We start from the raw sequence: 22,773 nt of genomic DNA, 5'->3' as shown, positions 1-22,773 counted from the left end.
TCCTTTTTTGGGTGATCTCGCTAAGGTTGGTTTCATTTCGGCTGCCGTCTCAGGAGCCAGAAATCTGTTGCAAATACACCACAGGCACCCAAATAACTTAATGAAAACGACGGGCTCAAATTAAACTTAATGTGGTTTCCGACAATATATACGTCAAAAATGTCTCTGAATGTATCTACTGCCGACTACAAGGTACAAATTACAAACGTATATTTTTTTCTACATAACACACAGTTTACCCTGAAGATGACTCCTGCAACGCCAGCCGAAACGTGGGAATGAACTCAGACCCAAAAAAGACTGCACATGTTTTAATTATCGTGGTCATTGTTAAACATTTTTTTTGCCAAATAACTGAAACGTACGCAGTAAAATAAAAGTGCATCTTTAAAATAAAAACATGTACATTGATTTTCCTGAATTTTGATTTTGATTGAAACAATTTTGGTATTAAATGTTTTATCTTTTAAGTCTATTGCTTGGTGCGCTCTATATTTTCACGTGTATTGAAGTACGCTGATACAGATTTGAAGGGTTTATTATATAACAAGTGTTTTGAGTTATGAATCAATGTAGCAGGCGACATTATGTACAGGTGCGCGCAGACCTGTCGTGTTGGAAAGATATGGAAAAGGTGAATGACACAATAGCATTGGTAATCAATTAATGAAGCACTTAAATATTAAATGCGTTTTTACACCTTTTAAAGTTTAGAAGTTCTCATTGCTTAGTCAACAAATCAAACTAATATATAATTGTCAAACAAGTCAAACTAATATATAATTGTCTCACACACTCTTTACGTCTCACTCTCGAGAATACGGGTATATTTGGGAGCGAAAGAGATAATTTTTATACGTCACACAGCAAAGTTTCTTGTACTTCTCCCTGACGCCCGTTAGCTGCGTTAGTAGCTTCCCGGCTTTCGTTAGGGGCGGTTCTTTTGCGCGCACTGAATTAATATTTTTTTCATGATTTTAGCAATTGGATTAAAAATATCATCACTTTTGACTTCAACTATAAATAATTGAAGCAATTGCCGATGAATATTACACTTTTACCATTTAAAATCTCTCTTTTTTTTGCATGTGTAGTGACTACACACCACCGTAACACGCGGAAGTTTTTAGTAAGGGAAAGTTTAAACATGTCCAGCAAAGTTAATAGCGCAGTTTAATAAAAAACATCTCTTATTTTTTTTAATTTGTTTATTTTTCCATACACATATTATTTACATAGAAATACAATTACAAAAATACACTTGAGAAAAATACATCTTAAAATGAAGCTATAACATGGATTGGAAAAAATGCCCACAAAGACTACAGCGTCTGAGTGTGGGCCATTCCTTTTTAAATTATTAAAAAGTGTATAGCACATATATATGGTATGACATGACCATGAAAAGAAAAATAAAAGAAAAACCAAATTAACATATGCTGAAATTACGAAAATATTATTTATTTGCAGTATGCATTTAATTTTAATTAATTTTATTTTTTATTTTTAAAGAAGGTGTATCTGCTCCTTCCATGCTATTCCAAGACCTCGAAAACCAACTTTAAACTGTACCATTTCCTTGGTCAAAAGATCGAAGGATCTTTGACCAATATGTAAGGAGTGCCTCTATGCGAACTTAGTTCTGCATCCTGGAACTGACAGTACACTATCAGATCTATTACTAATAGGATTTAAATTATTACTAAACAATTCCCTATTCAAGTAAACATATTTCATATGTTTTTTGTAAATTATTTTAATTATATTTTTCTGTGCAATTCCCTGATAACGATTTGGATATTTGGCAATGCGGATGACTGGAGTTCTACTGTATCTTAAAACTATCCAAAGTGCAGATTCATTTGGCATATTGACAAGTACTCCATCTATTTGATATGTGTTATGTAATATGATCACTCCTCCGTACGAATACTAGAATAATGCTGGAAATTGGTTCCCAATACAGCCGCTCAAGGCAACTATTAGTGATTCTGCCGAGCCACACCGGCACACTGTAGGACTGACCTTCGCATATAAATAATCTGTCCTATTGTTTGTCATGTACCAACTTGTGTCATCATTTTGTTTTGTTAATATTGTCGATATTATTATTTACTATTAATTTTACTGACTTCCTGTATGCATATCCACCAGACAATAATACGATCCATTTATAAACATGGCTAATTTCTGGTTTCGTGTTTTACAAACAATAAAGTTGCAATTATTAATTATTTACAGTTAAGTTTAATGCAACGTACGTCTAAATATGTCGTGTTTCGTTCATTGCACTTCTGATGACTACCCTCGGGCCATTAGTCGAGCTAACGATGTACCGGTTAGTGCATTTGCCTGCCACAGCTGAGGACAAAATTGATTCGAAATGTTTATTTTATTGTTCAATGCAAAATTTTGATCGTTAATCAACTGCGCATGTGTTTTATTTCAAGCGTAAAAGCGAGCAGTTACTTTTAGTGAACGCGTTATAATTATTGTAGTAATAATAACTATTTATCATCATAACAATTCCTTTAATGTACTACATTTTTGTGGTAAAATATTTTTTATTTATTTATATATATTTTACATTGAAAATTATTATAAAGGAAAGTAGAAAGACACAATGGTATACAGTAGACTTGGTGGGAGTGGAAGCGGGAGAGGTGTTTATAATTGAATTTGATTTAGTGATCGTTTGAAAGACGACAACTTGTTATCAAAGAAATCAAGACAGGTATGTTTGTTGGCAGACCTAAGAATTCTGGGCATAGGGGAAAAAACAATATTGTTGATAGATTGATAGATATTGTTGATAAATTACCTGGTCTATGAAGAAATATAGAAATTGAAAAAATAACATTTTCAGGCGTTGCCTAGTATGCAGGTGAAATAATTCAATTAGATGAATCTCACCTGCATAAATAAAGGTTTCAGCTCTTTAACTTCACAAACATCAACAGATGAAAGAATTGAAGGAATATAGATGTTCAAATATAGGCAGAATGGTGAATGTTGCACAGTGTGTAAAGTGGCCACTTAAACCAGACATTGACAGGTCATAAGCCCTGTAGATGCCTAGACTTCTATATTACCTTTTCTTAAATGTTCTTCATCTCTGTTGTAATATGTTAATATAAACAGCTCCCCAGGGAGTTGAATCCAGTCCTTGTCTACAAAAATTTGGACAAACTCAAAATATTGTTGTTAAAAACAGAGTTGTTTTATTTATTTTATTATAATGAATACGCACAAAGCTGGTGCTTAAAATATAAAATTTATTTTCATTTAACATTTATCAAGACACGATTCCCAACTCCGTGGAACCAAAGTCCTGTGTTTACTCGGGACGAATATATGCATAACACTTAAACAAATCAATATCACCATATAGAAGAGTACAGATTACCTAAAATGACAGTTTTAGTGACATCGACATATTACATTGTAAATACCATATACTTATCAGATCTGTTAGACATTTTAAATTTATCTCCTGCTTAACTTTTAATTTTATATTTTAATTCTGAATTTAATTTAAACATTTAAATTTCACTTTTAATTTCAACTCTTAAATTATACTTATTCATATGTACATCTACTACCTGCATCTAATTAATTATTGTCGGTTGTGAATTCTGACTAAGAAATATAAATGTTCATGGAAGCAGAGAGAGAGGGAGGAAAGTAGGGTTGGAGCTATACAATGTCTTCTCCCTTTTATTTTGTATTTTTACTTTATTATAATTTAATTATTTATACCCCTCTCCTCCTGCATTCATAATAAATTAGTGTGAAATCTGTATTGGTCTTTCTTAATTTGATTGTTCTCTTGTACCTTGTATTTATATAAAGACTATGATTTCCTTAATAAATAAATATTTATATTATACAGAACAAAAACACCGTTAAAAAATACATGGCATATTAATATACAAAAGAACAAGCAATAAAAAAACATTCCTATGGACAATACTTGCTTTTTATAAATAATAATAATTATATTCAACTTGTGGATTTATTTGAATCGTTGGTATTAACCTTAAACTTTAAAAGTCCAATATCTCGCAACTAGTAAAATGATACCCAACTTGCGCCAAAAACTGGTAATTAAATAAATATGTAATTAAGTTTCCGCCGTCAATACTGGTTGGTATATTGTATGGCGAGACTGACTGTCGTGTTTGTCTGTTGGCAGAAAGGGGTCTCGTTCTCTGGGTGTGTATTGGATCTCTAATGGTGTCAAGGTGGCAGCATGTCTGCACTGTCGGCGCCGGGCGGCGGAGGGACCACGTCAGCACCTGCGGCAGCGCCCGCGCAGCCCCCCAAGCCCGCCCCCTCTGGCAAGAGCAAGTTCCAGAAGTTGGACATCAATAATCTCTACTGTCACAGCAGGGTATGTGCCGCTTCTCTGTCTATTTAGGTGCTATCTTCTCACGAAATCAATCAATTCAAATACTTTGGTTTTTTACATCTTGTTATTTATTGGAGCATTGAATTGTATGGCGAAGTTTCTAGGAAATGTATGAATTTTTCTTTTAATGTTGTGGGAACCCGCATCAGACATTTAGCATGTTTTGATTTTTAATGAACAAATAATTAAACGATGTTTTGAGTATGTCCAAATGCTTGCAGACTGGCTGGATTTTCTCCCTAAAGAGTTGTTCATATTTAAATTTGTTGCGACAGAGAAGGTACCTGGTAAAAGAAGAAGTATAAAAAAAATGGAAAATTTTATTCAGGCGTTGCCTAGTAGGTGAATATGTTCAACCGGGTGAATCTCATCCACATGATAAAGGTTTCAGCTCTTTTACTTCACAAAAGTCAACAGACGGAAGAGTTGAGGAAATGTGGATGTTCAAATATAGGCGGAATGGTGAATGTTACACAGTGTGTAAAGTGGCCACTTAAACCAGCCAATGACAGGTCATAAGCCCTTTAAATGCCTAGACTCTCTGTTGCAACAAATTTGAACAAATATTTTTTTTTTTTTTACAATTTTAAAGTAATAATGGTAAAGTAATTTCCCGTTGCATTGAACTTCCTCATTGTAATAAGCTAAAATAGCCCCTTAAAAATAGTGTCCTCCGAATGATGATCCATATTCTTTGATAGGAATTGCCGACTGAAACATAACTGAAGATCGGAATCGTTTCTGACGGAGGGCAATCTATTTAAATATATTTTTTAAAATACTTGCGTTCTTATCATTTTATTATTATTATTATGGATAACTTATAAAGCGCCATTTTCGTAATATAATACCTCAAGGTCGCTTTACATAGTGATTCTAAATATAAATTAATTTAATTTAAGCTTTTAAATTTGTATTTTTTTTTTATTTTAATATTTTGTTATCACATGCTACGGATTCATTCAAATGATTTAGAGAACAAGTGGGTTTTAAGTTTTTTCCGAAATATCACTTCATTCTCACAGCCTCGCACCTCTGCTGGGGGAGCATTCCATGCCATAGAGCCTGCGACCGCAAATGTGCTTTCACTGAATTTAGTACGCTGTTTGCGTAGAGGTATAATTACTTTTTCTCTCACTGTAGACGTAGCTGATCTAAGCGTAAGACGCCTATCAGCCAGTTCACCTGGAATTCATAGTTCCCTCAGATATTCGGAAGCAGAGTTGTGCGGTGATTTATACATAAGCCAACGGAGTTTGTATTCCACCCTCTGCGGAAAACGTCGCCAGCGTAATTCCCGAAGTAGTGGAGTGATAGGATTCCGAAAATTAACCCAAATATTTCAATTTTGGGGGCTATTTTCACTAGACAAAAGGATAAAATAAGACTACCATTATTGAAAAGAGCTGAGTCGCAAAATTGTTTGATGTATAAGGGTTTAAAAATGTATGATGAGATGCCTGAATGTATGAAGAATGAAAAGTGTCTGAAAGAATTGAAAAATAAATGTTTAAGTTACTGTAAGGAAATGTAAATATATATAGATGATGTAAATGTACATAATAGTTTATATTAGTTTTAATACAAGCTAACTTAAGAAATAAATAAAAAAAATTAGAAACTCAGTATTATAACAACCATAATTATATATAACTCACTATTAGAATCGGGGAATCGAGTGGGGTTCAAACCTCAGATCTGAAGTCCTTGACACAAGTCACGGGACCACAACCCGGTTCAATATTAGAACACAAATGAATGATCTTAGATTTTATAACACAAATCAACAATATTAGATTTTATAAGAACTGTTCCTCTTAAATCAGCTATTTTACTTTCAGTAAATTTGACTGCGGTTGGGACATGGACGGAAGGGGAGAGACGAAGATGATAATTTTTCCTTTTTTTTCCATTTTCGTATCAAATTGAGTTAAGGCGCTGTGCTGTATCCGTACATCGGTTGAATTTATTCTTATTATTATTCATGCCCGGTCAAATTTTAACCTAATCGTAATGGTAAGGTTAAAAGTTCTCATAAAAATGACAATTTTATTTTTATTTATTGTAAACAACAGATATATTATATAAACTCAGAACCAATTACAGATTTCCACAAACTATTGTACAAAATTAGTAAAGTAAATAAAATACGTATATAGGAAAAGTTAGGATAATGTTAGGATAAGATCATTGTTCTTGTTTTATAATGTTTTGGCATTGGCTCTGTTGACCGGTCTCGCGTTTCATGCAGTATACAGGCACAAATACAAATTCGCAACAATACAGCAATACTCCACCATGGCGTGCCTTTTATAAAGTGATATTTTAAATATTTAGCTATTATATTGTACTAAATTATATACTCTGTGTTCAGGCTGATGAAGAATACAGTTCTGTGTGTGCAGAATCCTGAAAAGGGTACTTTTGAACTAATAAAACTCAGCGTCATCGAGTGAGGGTTATCACTAGAGCCCGCCCAGGGCACTGAAGATTGAACAAACACCTCGCTAGAATGAACCTTTCCGAAACTTCTAGATTTAGGTTCTGCAGTGCAGATGAGGAAACACCTATACACATTCTATGCGAACGTGGTGCTCTACATCAGGGGTGTTCAAACTTGAACTGCTGGCGATATTGTTAGACTACGATCGATCGACTCTGAGAGGCTGTCGTCTAGGCAGAGTGTATCGTGGCATAGAAATTAGTTTTCCGCACAATATGCACGGATATTTTTTCTCCAGACCGACTTAAAAAGCACCCCTGCTCTACATCATAAAAGGAGCCTCATCCTCGGGCACCACTGGTTAATCCTGAGGATGTTAAAGAGCTCGTCCCCTACCTAATAGCTCGATACTTTACGGACCTGGGTTCGGAGGTGGAGATTTGCCAAAATGTAAACTCTCGCCTTCCACACGGCAGCCAGGCTCGTTATAGACCCGGGCTTGGAGGGCGAGAACTATTCACGGGGACCCGTCCACAATAGATCTTCACAGGTCGCAGTGACGTCAGGAGCTCGCATAGCACTGACCCCCCGCCTCTAAGAATAAGAATGTATACGATATTTGTGTGGGTTTGTGCATTACGTTGCGTGTATGCTGTGTACGATTCGACGGTCGATATGTTTGGAAACACGCTTCATAATCAATGTTCCTTATAATATCATGAAAGTACGCCTTGCACTTATTTAACAATAAATAATTAAAAATATACTTATGCTTAAATATGTACTTACGGCAAATTATTTATTTATGACGGTGATCACCCTCCACCCAGATCACGGTCATTTATTCTCATTTCGCACTGCGTCACAACTCACCTCGTTTAAGGGTTGTACATTTCAATACCTCCGTTCAATATTTGAGTTCGTCATACGAACTCACCAGCACCGATGGAATGATGAACGTACGCTGAATTCAGGATTCATTTCATTAAAATGAATGCTTATTCATAAAACAAATTACACATTGACCCACTCTTTATTGGTGATAAAATTATCAGCCTATTATATTATCAGCACGCTGATTATATGCACAGAGTGTCGCTCTTATCAGATACAGTGGGTTGTACCATACAAAATTACTCCCAAATACAGTCAAATTTGGTCAACCGAGTGTCGCACCAGTGTTACATGCAATCCAGCAATAAAAACTAATTTCGCCATAACTTATTGTGAATGTAGATTATATTCAGTTTCCCATGTTCATTTTTGTTCAAATTGTTACCAATAAAAAGTTTAGTGTTGCAATTATTAGGTTGTGTTGGCAATTGAAATGAATGTGAAAAAAAATCATTCACAGTGGCCTGCGTTTAGTCTTCATACCGAGGTAATGATATATTTTACTAAACCTCGCATCTTTCCACGGGGGTATGCTGTATCACCCTATTATTGCGTAAAATCCTTACGCATACCAACATTCCAGATTCATGCAAAATCACCAAAATGAATTAATCGGGTTGTGGTCCCGTGGCTAGTGTTGCGGACTCACGGACCAGAGGCCCGAGGTTCAAACCCCACTCTACCCCAACTTGATATCTATTTTCTAATAGCGAGTTATTTACAATTCGTTGAAAATGGCCACCAAAATTGAAATATTTGTGTAAATTATAAGACGCCAATATTTCTTTTTTTCTTAAAAATAAAAAAATTGTAGGTTTTTTAAAACACGCAAATTATTTTATGTTTTTTTTGCACCGCAACAGGTCAGGAGACCCGATTACAGTGGTGAATTACAGCACAGAACACCCAAGGCTTAAAAAAAAAAAACATTTATTTTTTGTGTTCTACCGGGAATTGAATCCGGAGCCTTCTGTGCCTGAGTCAAGAGCCTTAACCACTTCAACCACGGGCAGCCAGTTTTAACTATGTCGGATGTTTTTACAGTTTTTTTTTTACACAGTACAAAAATTAAATAAAAATTACATTATTTTTTCAATGCCCAAAAGTAATACTATTCGGTGATAGCAAATAACCTTTGTTACGATCTTTTAAAGTTTTTCTTTGTCATGCTTTATCTATATATATAAAAGGCAATTTTCGAATGGTTGTCCTCGATGGACTGAATAACTACTGGACTGATTTACAGATAAATGTACTTCTTTATACTCTCTCTCTCTCTCTCATCTCTAAGATTTAAGTTAAATTTCAACTTCATCATTCCATTTCCGCACCTAATTGTGCATAGGGCTCTGCATTGCCACACCAATCGCAGCGTATCTTGATCATTTTCATTACATGTTCAGTCTTACGCTTCAGGTACCAGTCCAGGGATTATGAAATATTCTAGTATGAAAGCACCCTTTTAAATAAATATTTCGTATCAACCATGCCGACAATAGAACCCGAGACCCCTTGCATGGTAGGCAAACGCGCCTCTGGCGTAATCGTCGATTATTATTGACCTAATATTATGTAATGAAATTGTGTTTTACAGTTATGGAAACACATGTATTACTTATCTCTTCCGTGTGTGTACAATAAACATGGAGTGTGTCATAAGATTACCTTTTCACTTATGTTATCATTGCTAGTTACAAAGGTCATCATAATGCATAATTATTTACGTAATTGTGCCTTTATTTTTATCGTTTTATAGAATGAAACGGGCTATTTTTATATTATATTTTAAATATTTTTTTAATACATTTTGCTGTTGGTAGATTTTACTAAAAAAAATTTTTAATTGAAAGTAAAATAGAATTGAGTGTGTAATATTTTGTTCCAGGGTGAAAATTTGGAACCTTCGTCAGTAAAATCCCAATTATCTCGTAAACATGGCATGCAAAGCTTGGGAAAGGTCCCCTCCGCCCGTCGCCCACCAGCCAATCTGCCTTCCCTGAAGACCGAGTCAGGACAGGAAACCACCGCACCGAGGTCTGTACCACACGCTCGTTTGTCCGTTTATTTTCTCGCTCGATCCAATCCCCACATAACCTAGTATCGCACGCAACTACACTGGCTCACTAGCAGGCATAGAAGAAACATTCACATTCTATCACTTCTTCGCAATATCCCACTTAGCCTGTTTATTTGAGAGAGCTCTTCCGACCTCTTTCACAACACGGACTATCTCTTCGTTCTTGTAACGAGAGAACCCTTTTAATACCCTGTCATTGCTCTAATTTTCTTGCCTCCTTTTTCACAGCAGTAGCTGTTAAGTAAATAACAGCATTTATCGATACTATTCCTGGCCGATTACCTTTCATTCCCATCCTTCCTTTGACCCATCCTTATGGTACCTACCTAACATCAAGATAGAAGATATTCAAAATTAGAAGATTCAGATTTAGAACAAAAACCAAACAACATTTTTAGCTTCACATAAATTCGGATAAAAAGCGGTTGGATTCGTCGCGCGTTGTGGAAAACATTGTTACTTTTTTAGTTCATTTTGTCATCCAGTGCCAGAAATTGAAGGTAGGTATCCTTTCCATGTTCCTATCCTATGTTCCTATCCTTTCTCAAATATTTCCCAATCACAAAACTGAATGAAATTCGTTTTTTATTTACAGTCCTCCTTTTCATTAACAGTAGCCGCTCGATTGTGGAATTATCTACCCACTAATGTTAGAGATGCCCCCCTATTTACATTTAAGTCAAGATTAAAATGTCACTATCTAAATATTTAAATTGTTCCTTTATCCTTCTTTTTTCCTTCCCATCCCCTCTCATCTCTTCATAGTATAGTGTTAATTTTTTTATTTATTTTTATTTTGTTAATCTTTGTTTTTAATTTTTGTATAAAATTGTAAACGGGTATTACCGGCGCAACGATGATATACAAAATCAGTATCAGCGCATATTTGCCATCAATTATTGGAACCTGCTGAACATGTGTTTTTTTGCATCGGCAGTAGCAGCAGCCCAGCACAGGCGTCGGCAGCGCCCGCCAGCGCAGCGCCCCCAAGCGCCCCTGCCCCTCTACCGGGGCCCGCCCCCCCACCCGCGCCCGCTCCGCCCGCTCAGACATGCCCCCAGCCACCACAGAACAACTCAACGGTAAACATAATTCCTAGTTGGGTCTCGAGGTCTTGTACTATTTCCTATTTTTATAGTAGCCCAACATGAGCTGATTGTGATGATGATGATTTTGGGATATTGATTAAATAATTAACTGATGATTTTATGAACATACTTAATAAGCATATATGAATCAACCAATGAGCCCTTATAAATCATAACAGCATTCTTTCAGAAAGCCCCATACGGCCCCCTTGGCCGATATGTTAAATAAGAATGCCAGAGCAACGGTGGAATCCAAAACACTAGAACTTTCCGTGTTCTAAGTGCCATTTCAGTCCATCTACATTTATATTCACTACATAGTCAGCGATCATCATCATCGATGATGCATAGGGCACTGCATCGGTAAATCGCGGCGTATCTTGATAATTTTTGTTACATGAAGGTAAAATGATCAGTCTAACGTTTCGGGTACTGTGAAAATATTCTAGTGTAAAAACACCTTTTTTTAAATAAATATTTCACGTCAACCATCTCGGGAATCGAACCCGTGACCTCTTGCATGGTAGGCAAATGCACTGACCATATGTCGGCCTCGTGGTATAATCGGAGATAGACAATAAATGTCTTACTGTTGCTTTTTAAAAATTTCCTGTGATACCTAATAAATTGTACAGTTTAAAACCTTTGTAAAATGCCTTTTCAAACTGTATTTTTTTATATTTTAGTTGGTAATCTTATGTTTTCTATCTGCGACGCGCGTCACCACACTCGTTTGTTTATTTGAAGCCTTTCGTCATATTTCGTACGGTCCCAAACTCTTAAATTTTATTCATTTGTATAAAACTGCGCGGGACTAGGCAATCCATAGCATAAATTATTATGAAAATAAATCTTTGTTATCGGCGTTACACAATTTTATTATTTTATAAGAACAGTACCACAGTTTCGGGAGAGCACTCCTCCCATCGAAGAGTGGTATAAAACCAGTGAATGCCGATTTAATAAATAAACTATTGCCTGTTTATTCGTAAGGTTCAAACTACTCCAAATACTCATCTTTTCCATGGGTCCTCATATTAGCAAACAAACATGGCAACAATCTAGATCTTTTAAAGTCATCCTTATTCAAATTAAAATCTATGCTTTTTAAGCAATTTTTTTTCCGAACTGTAATTGTTCACTATCTGTAGTACTGTCTCCGGCGCTGTTTACCTTCATATAAAGGTATACATTTTGATACATTGCCTCTTGTCACTCCAAAATTTTTATTTTTTTGTCTTCTATTATTGTCATGTGTAGGGTTTTGGTTGTTTGGGGGTTTTTAGAGCTCCTACCTCAGTTAGAAATTGACAGAAGACACGAGGTCGCTGTTTAATGCGTATTTATTACATGGCGAATAAGATACAGCCTTTAGTTATGTAGCGCGAGCCTAGCGGCGATGATGGGTTGAAGAGACTGCACTTTGAACTACATGCAGGAACTGTATGACTGACTGTAGTTTACTGGACTGAACTGGGCGTTGACTGCGCCCTGTGGTCGCTTTATAGGCCACGTTCCTTTGTTCTTCATGTCTCCATGGTAGGGACGATGTTAAAGTACTGCGGGACTTTAATATCGTGTTTCACAGAATGTAATGAATTGGAATTCAATAGAAAACGCCGACTTGCTTCTCTTAGATATGACTAATTCAGGTGAAATTATTGAGCTCGTGTGTGTCATCGATCATGGACCGCACATGTATGCCACTGGAATCTTTGTTTCGTGTTTATTTACACAAGTGGTTTGTATTTTAATATGTATTGTCTTTTTTGGGTGATCTCATCCATGCAAGTCAAAACAAATCCGACCTGATCCGAACGATTCGCACCCCCTTTATATTTTATTATTATTATATATTGGATTTGGTAATGCCATGTCTTTTTCGGTCTCCTCTGTTTCTGCATCCACCATCATTCGCATCGTAAATCTTTTTGGCTGTCCATTCGCTCCACATGCCCAAACCAGCGCTGAGCCCTTTTTTTATTTTGTCGATAAAACTTATCACAGCCTTACGCGATGTACAGATCTCGACATCTATCGTGCATAGTTTTTTCGACAGCATTCGGCCTACTTTCATGGACATGTCCAAAGTCAAAATAATCATGAGAAGATGTATAAACGGAGAGAAAGCGAGATCTGTATGTGAAGACAGAATGATATGGCGTTCTATCCTCTCCCCTACCCTTTTTTTATACTTTGTTAAACGCATAAGCCGTTGAAATAATAAATGAATAGGTGTAATATTAGCAGAAAATATACCACCGGTAGCGTAATACAGTACTGATTGTCTGTGTCCCTTCCAGTCCCATCAGCATGCAGCTGGCTACCCGGGGGGCTGGGCCTCCCTCCCCCCGCACCGCACTGCCCAGTTCCAGCAGGAGTTCCCCTCGCTGGACGGAGCGCCGCCCGCGCACCAGCCCTCGCTGCGCCCGCAGAGTAAGTAACCAGCCGGAACTGCACCATATATAGGTTGCTGCAGTTTGCGTTCTCTATGTATTCATGTTTCAGTAAACCTTCTACAAAATTATTTTCTTCTTCCACTTGGCCTCGCTGTTCTTACACATTCCGTCACATTTCCGATGATGCGAGTCCTACTACTTCTAATCCGCCATGATGAGCCATCCTCTAGAGTTCTTTAGGAATCGTGTGTTAGAAATACTACATTGTAAATCGAGTCTAGCACAGAGACATGCATATTTTATAGGCCTGAAAATTTTTAATTCTTCTTTTACTGATAATATTTCATTGATCCCAAATTCTCAAAATTTTCCTTCTTTTAAAAAACACGCACTATCCTGGATTCAAACTAAAGATATTGACTCTTTTTTTCTATGAAGTTTTATTTCCTTTTTTAATTACTATAAAATAAAAAAGTACCTCATAATCTTTTCTTTTCTCTTTCTTTTTTACACAAAAATATTTTACCTGTTTATTTATTATAGGAGCAAAAATTCATAGACATTTCTTGTATACCCACGAACAGGCCATGCCTTTGTGGGATTTTTTTGTTTACTATTTTTACTGCCAATATGTATTTCACTGCTATGTAATTATCCTTTATTTTTTTAATACTCTGTTTTACTTCTTATGTATATTGTAAAAATAAAAATAAAAATTTAGTGATTAGATTTGGACTTTTTCCAGTAGCTTGATGTCTTTGGTAAAGTAGATCATGATTTTAAAAAGTTATAAAAAAATATGCTTTGTTTATTATTATGGACATATTATATAGCGCCATCCTTGTAATATAATACCTCAAGGGTGCTTTACAAAGTGACTATAAATCAATTATTTTTTTTTTTGTAAAAATAAATATTTGCGTTCTTATCATTGACCCAAATATTTAATTTTGAGGGCCATTTCAACGAGTTGTAAATAGCTCACTATAAGAAAATGGGAATCAAGTTAGGGTAGAGTGGGATTCGAACCACGGACCTTTGATCCGCAAGTCCGAGACACTAGCCACGGGACCACAACCCGACCCAATTTGTAATTTAAGAAAAACAATTTACTTTGTTATCACAAGCTACAGATTTTATCGAACGATTTAGAAAACAAATGGGGTTTAAGATTTTTCCCAAACATTACTTCACTCTCACAGCCTCGCACCTCTGTTGGGAGAGCGTTCCCCGAATTTAGTGCGCTGTTTACATAGAGGTATAATAACTTTTCCTCTCGACATAGATATAGCTGATCTAAGAGAATTGTACCAGCAGAGATTTACGAACAAAGAATTGATAATGTTCTCCTGTACTAAACACTTAAAACTCCGCCTGTTCGAGGATTACTGTGGCTTTGCATCATTTTGGAACAATTTAATAGTAATACATTCAAAATTCCTCTCAAACATAACCATAATACACGCTTCACATATAATGATGTTTTGGTAGTACCAAAAGTATGTAATAAGTATGGAAATAGAACTCTCAAATATTTAGTACCTAGCATTTTTAATTTAGTGCCGAAATAACTTAAATTTAACTCACATTGTAGCAAGAGCAAAATAAGAGAGTGGCTATTCGATCAAAAGTTTATATATGAATATTAGCTAATGTAAAAAAAAATAAGAAAAAAAAAACATTATTATTGCTAAATACATGTATATTCTGATCTTTCCGACTATTAATTATATCTGTTATTCATTGTCTTTATAAAGTAGATAATATTATATAAGATAATGTTAAATAAATATAATCTCCACCAACAAGCTACAGAAAGTGGCTTGGTGGGATTTTAGTTTTAGTAAAAATATGATAATTGAAATCTGTAAAAACATATAATTATATATATTTTTTTTTTTTAAAAGCGTAAGACGTCTGTCTGCTATTTCCTCTGGAATGCAGAGTTCCCTTAGATATTCCGGATCAGAGTTTTGCAGTGACTTATACAAAAGCCAACAGAGTTTGTATTCCACGCCCTGTGGAAAACGTAGCCAGTGTGATTCCCGAAGTAGCGGAGTGATACGACTGATCTTAGGGATTCCAAAAATAAGTCTCGCTGCAGCATTGAATACAGATTGTAGGTTAGCCATTTTTGTATAACGTACAACTGCAATTAGTGAGCATGATGATCCTAATTCTTTGATAGGAATTGCCGACTGATACACATCTGAAGCTATACTCGATCTGACCACCGTACCCGCCCACCCGCAGTGCCGCGTCGGCCCTCGACACTCGACTAATGTTCTCTCTCTCTCTCTCTCCTCTAGCGGAGGGCAGCTGGCTGGCGGGAGGGGGAGCGCGCCAGGGAGCCCCCGAAGGCCCCGCGCCCGCCACAGACCCCCGCGCCCCCTACAACAGAGCCCTACCCCTGCCTCCGTTTGTGAGTAGAGACCCAATTTTGAAATTTTGACAAGAACTGTTTTATTAATCTTTTATTGCATTATTATTTATATATTATACAGTCGAACTTGGTTATAACGTGGAAGATGGGACCGACTGAATTTGCTTGTTATAAGCATAACTCGTCATACCGGAGAAAGGTTTTTTTCTTAATCCAATCGCCATTGCATATTGTCATCAAGTAAACAAATACAAGCGTATAGTTTTTACAAATAATTAAATTAATAAAAGTATTAGAGAAAATTATAATACATGCTTGCAAACTACTACTTTCTAAATTTAAACTGTAGATAAATAAATATTCTTATTTTTCCACAGTATTTACACTGTGGATAAGTAGATTTTTCACCTATATATCTGTATCCAAACAACAAATGTTCAAAACAAGCCCAAAGAATTTACTTTCTCTAACTAATTTCTAATAATTTATAGCATTAATTTGTATTTTCAGTATCTTAATACATTGGTTCATTCATTATAAGGCTTACATTTCTTCAAAATCAATGGACATGATCATAAACTGGATACGAAAATCGAAATGTCGTTTCACCAAATTCTGGATTTGCATCCATCTGCCTCTGAGGTGCAGATATTATACACTGCTTCACAAATAATTACCACCTTTTCATGAATCGAGAGACACTTCCTCTTATTAGTTGACATGTCCATAATTCAAGGGTTAGTTTTTAACCGATCTGACTGCACCCGCTGGTATCTATGGTAAAACTGAAAAGTGTTGTAAAAATCCTAAAAAATAGGATGTCGTTCATAAATTTCAAAAGAAGTTGTAAATTTTAATGTGGAGCCGAGCCGAGCCAGACTTACTGAGTTTCTCACAAACCTTGGATTTTTTACACGCAATTTCAACCATGTGTGATATTTTTTAAATGTTGTCGGCGAAAATACCAATCAGGTACCCTCATAGTGTCATCTGATCCCGGTGCCCAGCGGCGTCGGTCCTAAGTCAGCCGCCCGTTTAGATTTTATTACTGGGGTTCTTATTTTAAAAATTAGGTTTCTAAAGGATTGAAGAGTTTTCGCTCAACTGTTGATAATATTTTTGTTCGGTATGTCCGAGAAGTGGCTCGTTTTAAAAGTGAGTAAATGTTTGGAAAAAACCATTAACTAAAAGTCGAGATCTCGCTATTTCCGTGATCGTTATAACCAAGTTGAACTGTATTAGACCAGCATTCATTCAGAAAGCCCCATACGGCCCCCTTGGCCGATATGTTAAATAAGAATGCCAGAGCAACGATGGAATCCAAAACACTAGAACTTTCCATGTTCCAAGTGCTATTTCAGTCCATCTACAATTTCTACATTTATGTTCATTGTATGAACATCAGAAATACTCGATACAACATCCCTAACCCACATTTTTACTTTTTACAAATGTATTTATTTATTTTATATAATATAATATTAATAACACATCATATAAAATCAAAAACATTAGCCGATAACTTTACCGTTTTCAAATCGATGATATGAAATGTCAGTAGAAAAACTCAATCTATTATCTCAGAGTAATAATTGGGAAATGTAACTTTTTTTAACTTCATTTTTTAAGCAATAAGGATTTTTGAAATACTGTCGAGAAATAAAAAGCAAGCAGCTTAAAGATGATGCGCTTAAATTTTAACCAAAGTTAGTTATTGTAGCACTTTAACTTTTCCTAAACAAATCTAGTCCATTATTGAGTCACTTATTGAGACTGCACGTTAAGACCAGCCTTATGCTGACCATGACACGAGGAGGCCGACTGTCTCTGATGTCTATCAGGTTATCCCTTTTCTGCCGTTCCTGCAGCGTTTTGAGAACAGTATATATATTTAAATTTGTATAATAAATTTGGCATTCCCGAGTGATTTGGCTTTCTATTCTCTTCACCTACCCCCACGGGGAAACGTCCCATTTTTTTCACTACACATATTTGATAGCACAAAGTATCGGTCGCGTGTTGTAACAGACTTTTCCTGTTTCAGATGTGCAAAGGTAGTACAGGTGCGGGCGGGCCCGGGGGGTACCCGCCCGTGTTTGGGGCCCCGGCGGGGGCGCCTCCCCCGTCCCGCCACCACCCCCCACCCAACAGGGGGCCACAGGTAACACTTTTATCTATTTTGTACATTTTACGGCCTGACTCAAAATCAGTCAGTGGGCGTTCGCAATAAATAATGCATGCAATCTTATTAAATTTCTGTTTGAAGCACTTACTTTGTGGTTATCATTTTATTATAATTCAAATAAAAACAGTTTGTCTTTAACCACTTCGAGCTTCAATGGTTTCGAAGCTACACCAGCTTCCTTATCAGGGTATAATTTACTAAATTTTTCCGCTTGTAATAGCTTCGAAACCAGTCAGTAATAAAATAAAACTCGAGTATTCTTAATATTTGCAGCACTAACTTCGTGAAAAAATAAATTGCCGGGCGATTTGTCTACCCCGTGGTGTAGTGGTTGTCGCGTGCGCCCCACAATGTTCGAGGTCCCGGGTTTTATTTCTGGCAAGGATGGCAAAAAATATTAGTTTATTACCGTAATATCTTCCTGTCTTAATATTATATCCAATATGATGATCCTTATTCTTTGATAGGAATTGCCGACTGATACACATCTGAAGCTATATTCGATCTGATTGGATAAATTAAACATTTGCAATGTGTATGAAGCTTTTATGAGGTAGTCCAGTGGTTTTTAAAAATGTTTGACGACGTGATGCCATCTGCGAGCTGTTTTGTATGTGATGTAAAATTATGAATAAAAACTTATCGTATAATTATATCACTAGAATTGTAAAAATCCACTCTAAATATAAATGATGTTTTTAACGTTATTCCCAATTTGTGAAAATACCCTATTATAGTCATTAAAATATAGCTTGATTAAAATAACAGCTGCCAAACTAATGCGACTAGTGATGGGGAAGTTCTGATCACTGACCATGAACCGATCAAATCGATTTTATCAGTTTTTTCATGCAAACATGAAAATGTTTACGACAATTGATATAAAAACGCAAAAACAAGCCTATTATAGTGTGTTTGAGACAATTATTCACCAAAAATAAGACATTTTATAATTTTTTTCATGAACAACAACAAATGAATTATTTTTTTATTCGATCGATTTACTTTGATCAATTTGTCCCATCTCTAACATATTTGCAAAATTTTATTTTATTTTATTAATTTTTCACGCCCTTAAGGCTTTTACATACATGAAAGTTGTATAAAATATGAGTAAATAAACAACATTAAATTTAAAAAATACAATATTAAGCAACAAAAGAGAACAGTGTTTAGAAGTAAAGTTGGTATAAACTGTGTTTAGAGGTTAAGTTGGTTTTAAAAAAATTATATTTTTAAATTTATTATTTTTAAATAAGCTAAAGAAATGCAGTTAAAGGTTTAAGCAGCTAGGTACATAATGTTATAAAATACAATATAAACAGAATATTCAGTTCTATTTGATATGGAACATATACATGCAACCTTGTAAGAACGTAGGTTTATTTTAGTTTTATTTAGTTTTAAAGCTGATTTTATATAATTATGTTCATTTACATGTCGAGCATTGTATTAAAAATATTATTTAACACGCTAGATACGAATGATTTTTCTTGTGTCAATATAAATCACTCCTTAGATGTAATTACTAATTTATTTTGTCACTTTTGCTGACAACTGTCATTCTAATCGAGCTATATTTTAAGGACTATAAAATTAATTTAAGAGAAAACATTTTTGTACCCAATATCTCGCAGCACTGAACTTCCTCATTATTTTGAATATATCTGATATTATGTATGCATAGGAATTAAACAGAATATTAAACAAAAAAAACATTTAAATAATATGTTTGTTGCAGCGTGTACGCGAAGTGCCCACCATAGACAAGCTCGTACAGCGCCCCATCATCAGGGAGGAGGAGCTCACGAGCATGGATGACATAGCCAAGGACGCCGGGTGGGCGACCCACGATGACATAGACTACAAGTACGAATCTGCCCATTACCTACTGTAGCATTCCTTCAGAAAGCCCCATACGGCCCCCTTGGCCGATATGTTAAATAAGAATGCCAGAGCAACGATGGAATCCAAAACACTAGAACTTTCCATGTTCCAAGTGCTATTTCAGTCCATCTACATTTCATTTCGTGTCCGAGGTCCCGAATTTGATATCTGTGATACTGCAATTAATTTGGAATAAGGAATATATAGGGCCTATGAGCTGTTAGTTTTTAATTATTGCTTTTTTTACTCTAAATAATGGTAAAGTAAAACCTCGTTTTTACATTCCTCAATTTTACATTTTCCCGTTTTTTACACCGAAATGTTGTGTCAAAAAAGTCAAAATTACGTCGTAATAATGGTGCCGCGCGCCACCGCGTGCGCCACGCAAATGAAGAATAAAAACAACTTATATAGGATAAATTATTGTCTTAACCTAAATTCAAAGCAGGTGCGGTGTAATTGACCTTTTTGTTTAAGTGTCTTCCTTTAGGATTAGTTTCAGTTTTCATTTGAACAAAAACGTCATATTGACTTGTACAAATCATGATACGCGGTTAACAAATGTTCAGGGACAATAACATTTAATATCAATAAATTGCGATGTTTAAAACATAACAATTGAAATATTTAATGTTATAAAAAAGATTGTTTAAAAAGTTGTCATCAAAGTGTGAAACAATTTTGCAGCGATCTATATGACACTTGTTTTTAGTGATGCCATAGAAAAAAAAGTTATACCATATAAATAAAATTTCCCAACATTTAAAGGAAAAAATATTGTACGTTATTTTATGCAGATTCATAGTAATTTTATTTTTGTTATTTTTTATTTACACATAAAAAAATTTTAACAGGCTGTTTTTAAATCAAATAAAAAAATAGATTTCATAATAATGTTTGAAAAAATACAAAATATATTTTTTTTTTGTGAAATTGAAAATAGGCGAAAAAATAATTACAATCCCCAATTATCACCGCTTTTACAACTTTTCTGGAAGTGTATGTACACTATAGTGAAGCAAATTAATTTTATTTTTATGTAATTCCTATTTTTTCCATACATTTTTCTTTTCCTCATTTTTCTTTTCCTCTTTTTAAGCGTTTTCCTCAGTTTTAAACTTTTTTTATTGCTCCCTTGAAAAACATAAAACGGGGATTCTACTGTATTTTTTTATGCTTAGTTAAAGGCGTAAGCTGGTGAAATAATAAAAGCTTAGAGTAACATTTGAACGTTGTCTCCAGCCAAAAGCTGGCCTTCTCCGACGAGGAGAAGCCCAAGGAGGGCGCGGCGCCACCGCCGGCCGCCGCCCCGGCAGCGGCCGCGCCCGCGCCCGCGCCCCCCCCTCCGGCGTCCCGCGGGCTGGAAGAGGAGGAGGTCTGGGCCCTGCGCCAGCGCCAGCACTCGAGCGAGGTGGCGGCGGCCGTGGAGCGCGCCCGCCAGCGCAAGCTGCAGGAGGAGCGGCGCTACCAGCAGCAGCTGCAGGAGGCGGCGCTGGCGGAGGAAAGCCAAGCCCCGCAGGTGTGTTCAAATAATGGTTTTGTTAACATTTGAAGATCTAACTCTGGAAAAGTATTCATCAAATTAAAATAAAATTAGTTTTGCCAACATATTGTCTTCTTCGAGGTTATGTAAGAGGAAACACAGTCTCGCTTTTCTGCATACAAATGTATTCCCATATTTTCTCCCATTTTTTTTTCGCCAAAAGCAATTTTGATGAATAGGTATTAGAACATTGTTATTCTGACACACTCTCGAAATGCGATTAAATGTAATGGTTAAATTGTGATTAATTATTATCATTATTAATGTATCCAATATGATGATCCTCATTCTTTGATAGGAATTGCCGTCTGATACACATCTGAAGCTATACTCGATCTGATTGGATAAATTAAACATTTACAATGCGTATTAGTGTCCTGAGAAGTGAAATCAAGCGTAGATTAATCTTCCCGCAGTTGATTAGAGCTTATGCCTACAATGCTCTAGGTCCCAGGTTCGATCCCCGGTAGACATTTTAAAGAGCAGGTTTTATCGATATTTAAATCTCTGGACTGGAATAGTAGCGTAAGACTGATCATCTTGCCATCATGTATCGAATGATCAAGATAGAGAGTTGAATATTTTGTTTAATTATCAGCAGGTTCCCCAAAATGCTGCCCCGACTGTCGAGTGGGAGCGCGGCAAGGAGCCCGAGAAACGAGAAGCGGAGAAGAGGGAGGCCGAGAGACCCCCCTCCCACGGGCCTCCGCTAGACCGGTCCGCCTCCCGGGACAGCGTGAGGAACGGGCCCGAGGCGGCGCCGCCCGCCGACTTCCGCAACTTCCGCGACCAGAAGGAGCGCGACCGCAGGGACCGCGACTACCCGCGCGACCGCGAGTTCTACCGCGAGGAGCGGGACCGCGACTGGGAGGGCGGGCGCGCCGAGCGGGACGGCCCCGGCTTCAACAAGTACTTCAATTCCAATCTCCCACCCAGATTTGCCAAGCAGCAGGGCAGGGGGGGTGGACAACAACAGCAACAACAGCAGCAACAGCAGCAACAGCAACAACAGCAGCATAGAGAGCAGGACAGAATGAACTTCAACAACTCTGAAAGAGCGGATTTCAATCGCTCCAACAGCAGCGGCTCCTTCAACCAGGAATCCAAACACAGGAATGATCAGGATAACAATAAGAGCGCCGTCCCATTCTCCCAGCAGTACGATCCTCGCTGGGCGTTTCCCAACATGAAGCCCATCCAAGGAGGGCCTCAGCGAGAAGGGAACAACTCCGACGGGCGCAAGAGGGGCGACGGGGAAGGGAAGGGGCTTCGGCGGATACGCACCGACTCCGAGATCGCCGCCAAGGACGTGGAGAAGGGGGACGACAGGAGGAGGGAGAGGCACACGCCCGACGAGGGGACTCAGGGGGGAAGACATCCGACCAGGAAGCTGTCCGCATCCAGCGGCGGAAGGCATCAGTCTAATAGGTAATTGTTTTTGAAATTTCCTTTTATTTTTGTCT

The 22,773-nt window shown here is 36.7% G+C and overlaps 1 protein-coding gene across 6 annotated transcripts in view; it reads left to right on the top strand.

Moving 5' to 3' along the window:
• LOC148278705 (uncharacterized) overlaps positions 1-22,773 on the top strand; it is a 46,450-nt gene that overhangs the window by 5,512 nt on the left and 18,165 nt on the right. For 5 of the 6 annotated variants that reach the window (XM_088230989.1, XM_088230990.1, XM_088230985.1 and 2 more), the window contains exons 2-10: positions 4,196-4,393; positions 9,634-9,782; positions 10,763-10,907; positions 13,217-13,349; positions 15,622-15,734; positions 17,740-17,856; positions 19,622-19,749; positions 21,010-21,286; positions 21,909-22,738. In XM_088230989.1, coding sequence (XP_088087115.1) covers positions 4,253-4,393; positions 9,634-9,782; positions 10,763-10,907; positions 13,217-13,349; positions 15,622-15,734; positions 17,740-17,856; positions 19,622-19,749; positions 21,010-21,286; positions 21,909-22,738 — 2,033 coding nt within the window. In that variant the 5' untranslated portion in view covers positions 4,196-4,252. The remainder of the gene's footprint in view (positions 1-4,195; positions 4,394-9,633; positions 9,783-10,762; positions 10,908-13,216; positions 13,350-15,621; positions 15,735-17,739; positions 17,857-19,621; positions 19,750-21,009; positions 21,287-21,908; positions 22,739-22,773) is intronic. The other variant, XM_088230988.1, reaches the window with a different exon arrangement.

The sequence above is a fragment of the Micrasema longulum genome, unplaced genomic scaffold, assembly GCF_059751315.1.
Source record: "Micrasema longulum isolate JH-2025_06_02 unplaced genomic scaffold, ASM5975131v1 h1tg000838l, whole genome shotgun sequence".
Taxonomy (NCBI): Eukaryota; Metazoa; Arthropoda; class Insecta; order Trichoptera; family Brachycentridae; genus Micrasema; species Micrasema longulum.
This window is presented reverse-complemented; position numbering and strand designations above follow the sequence as displayed.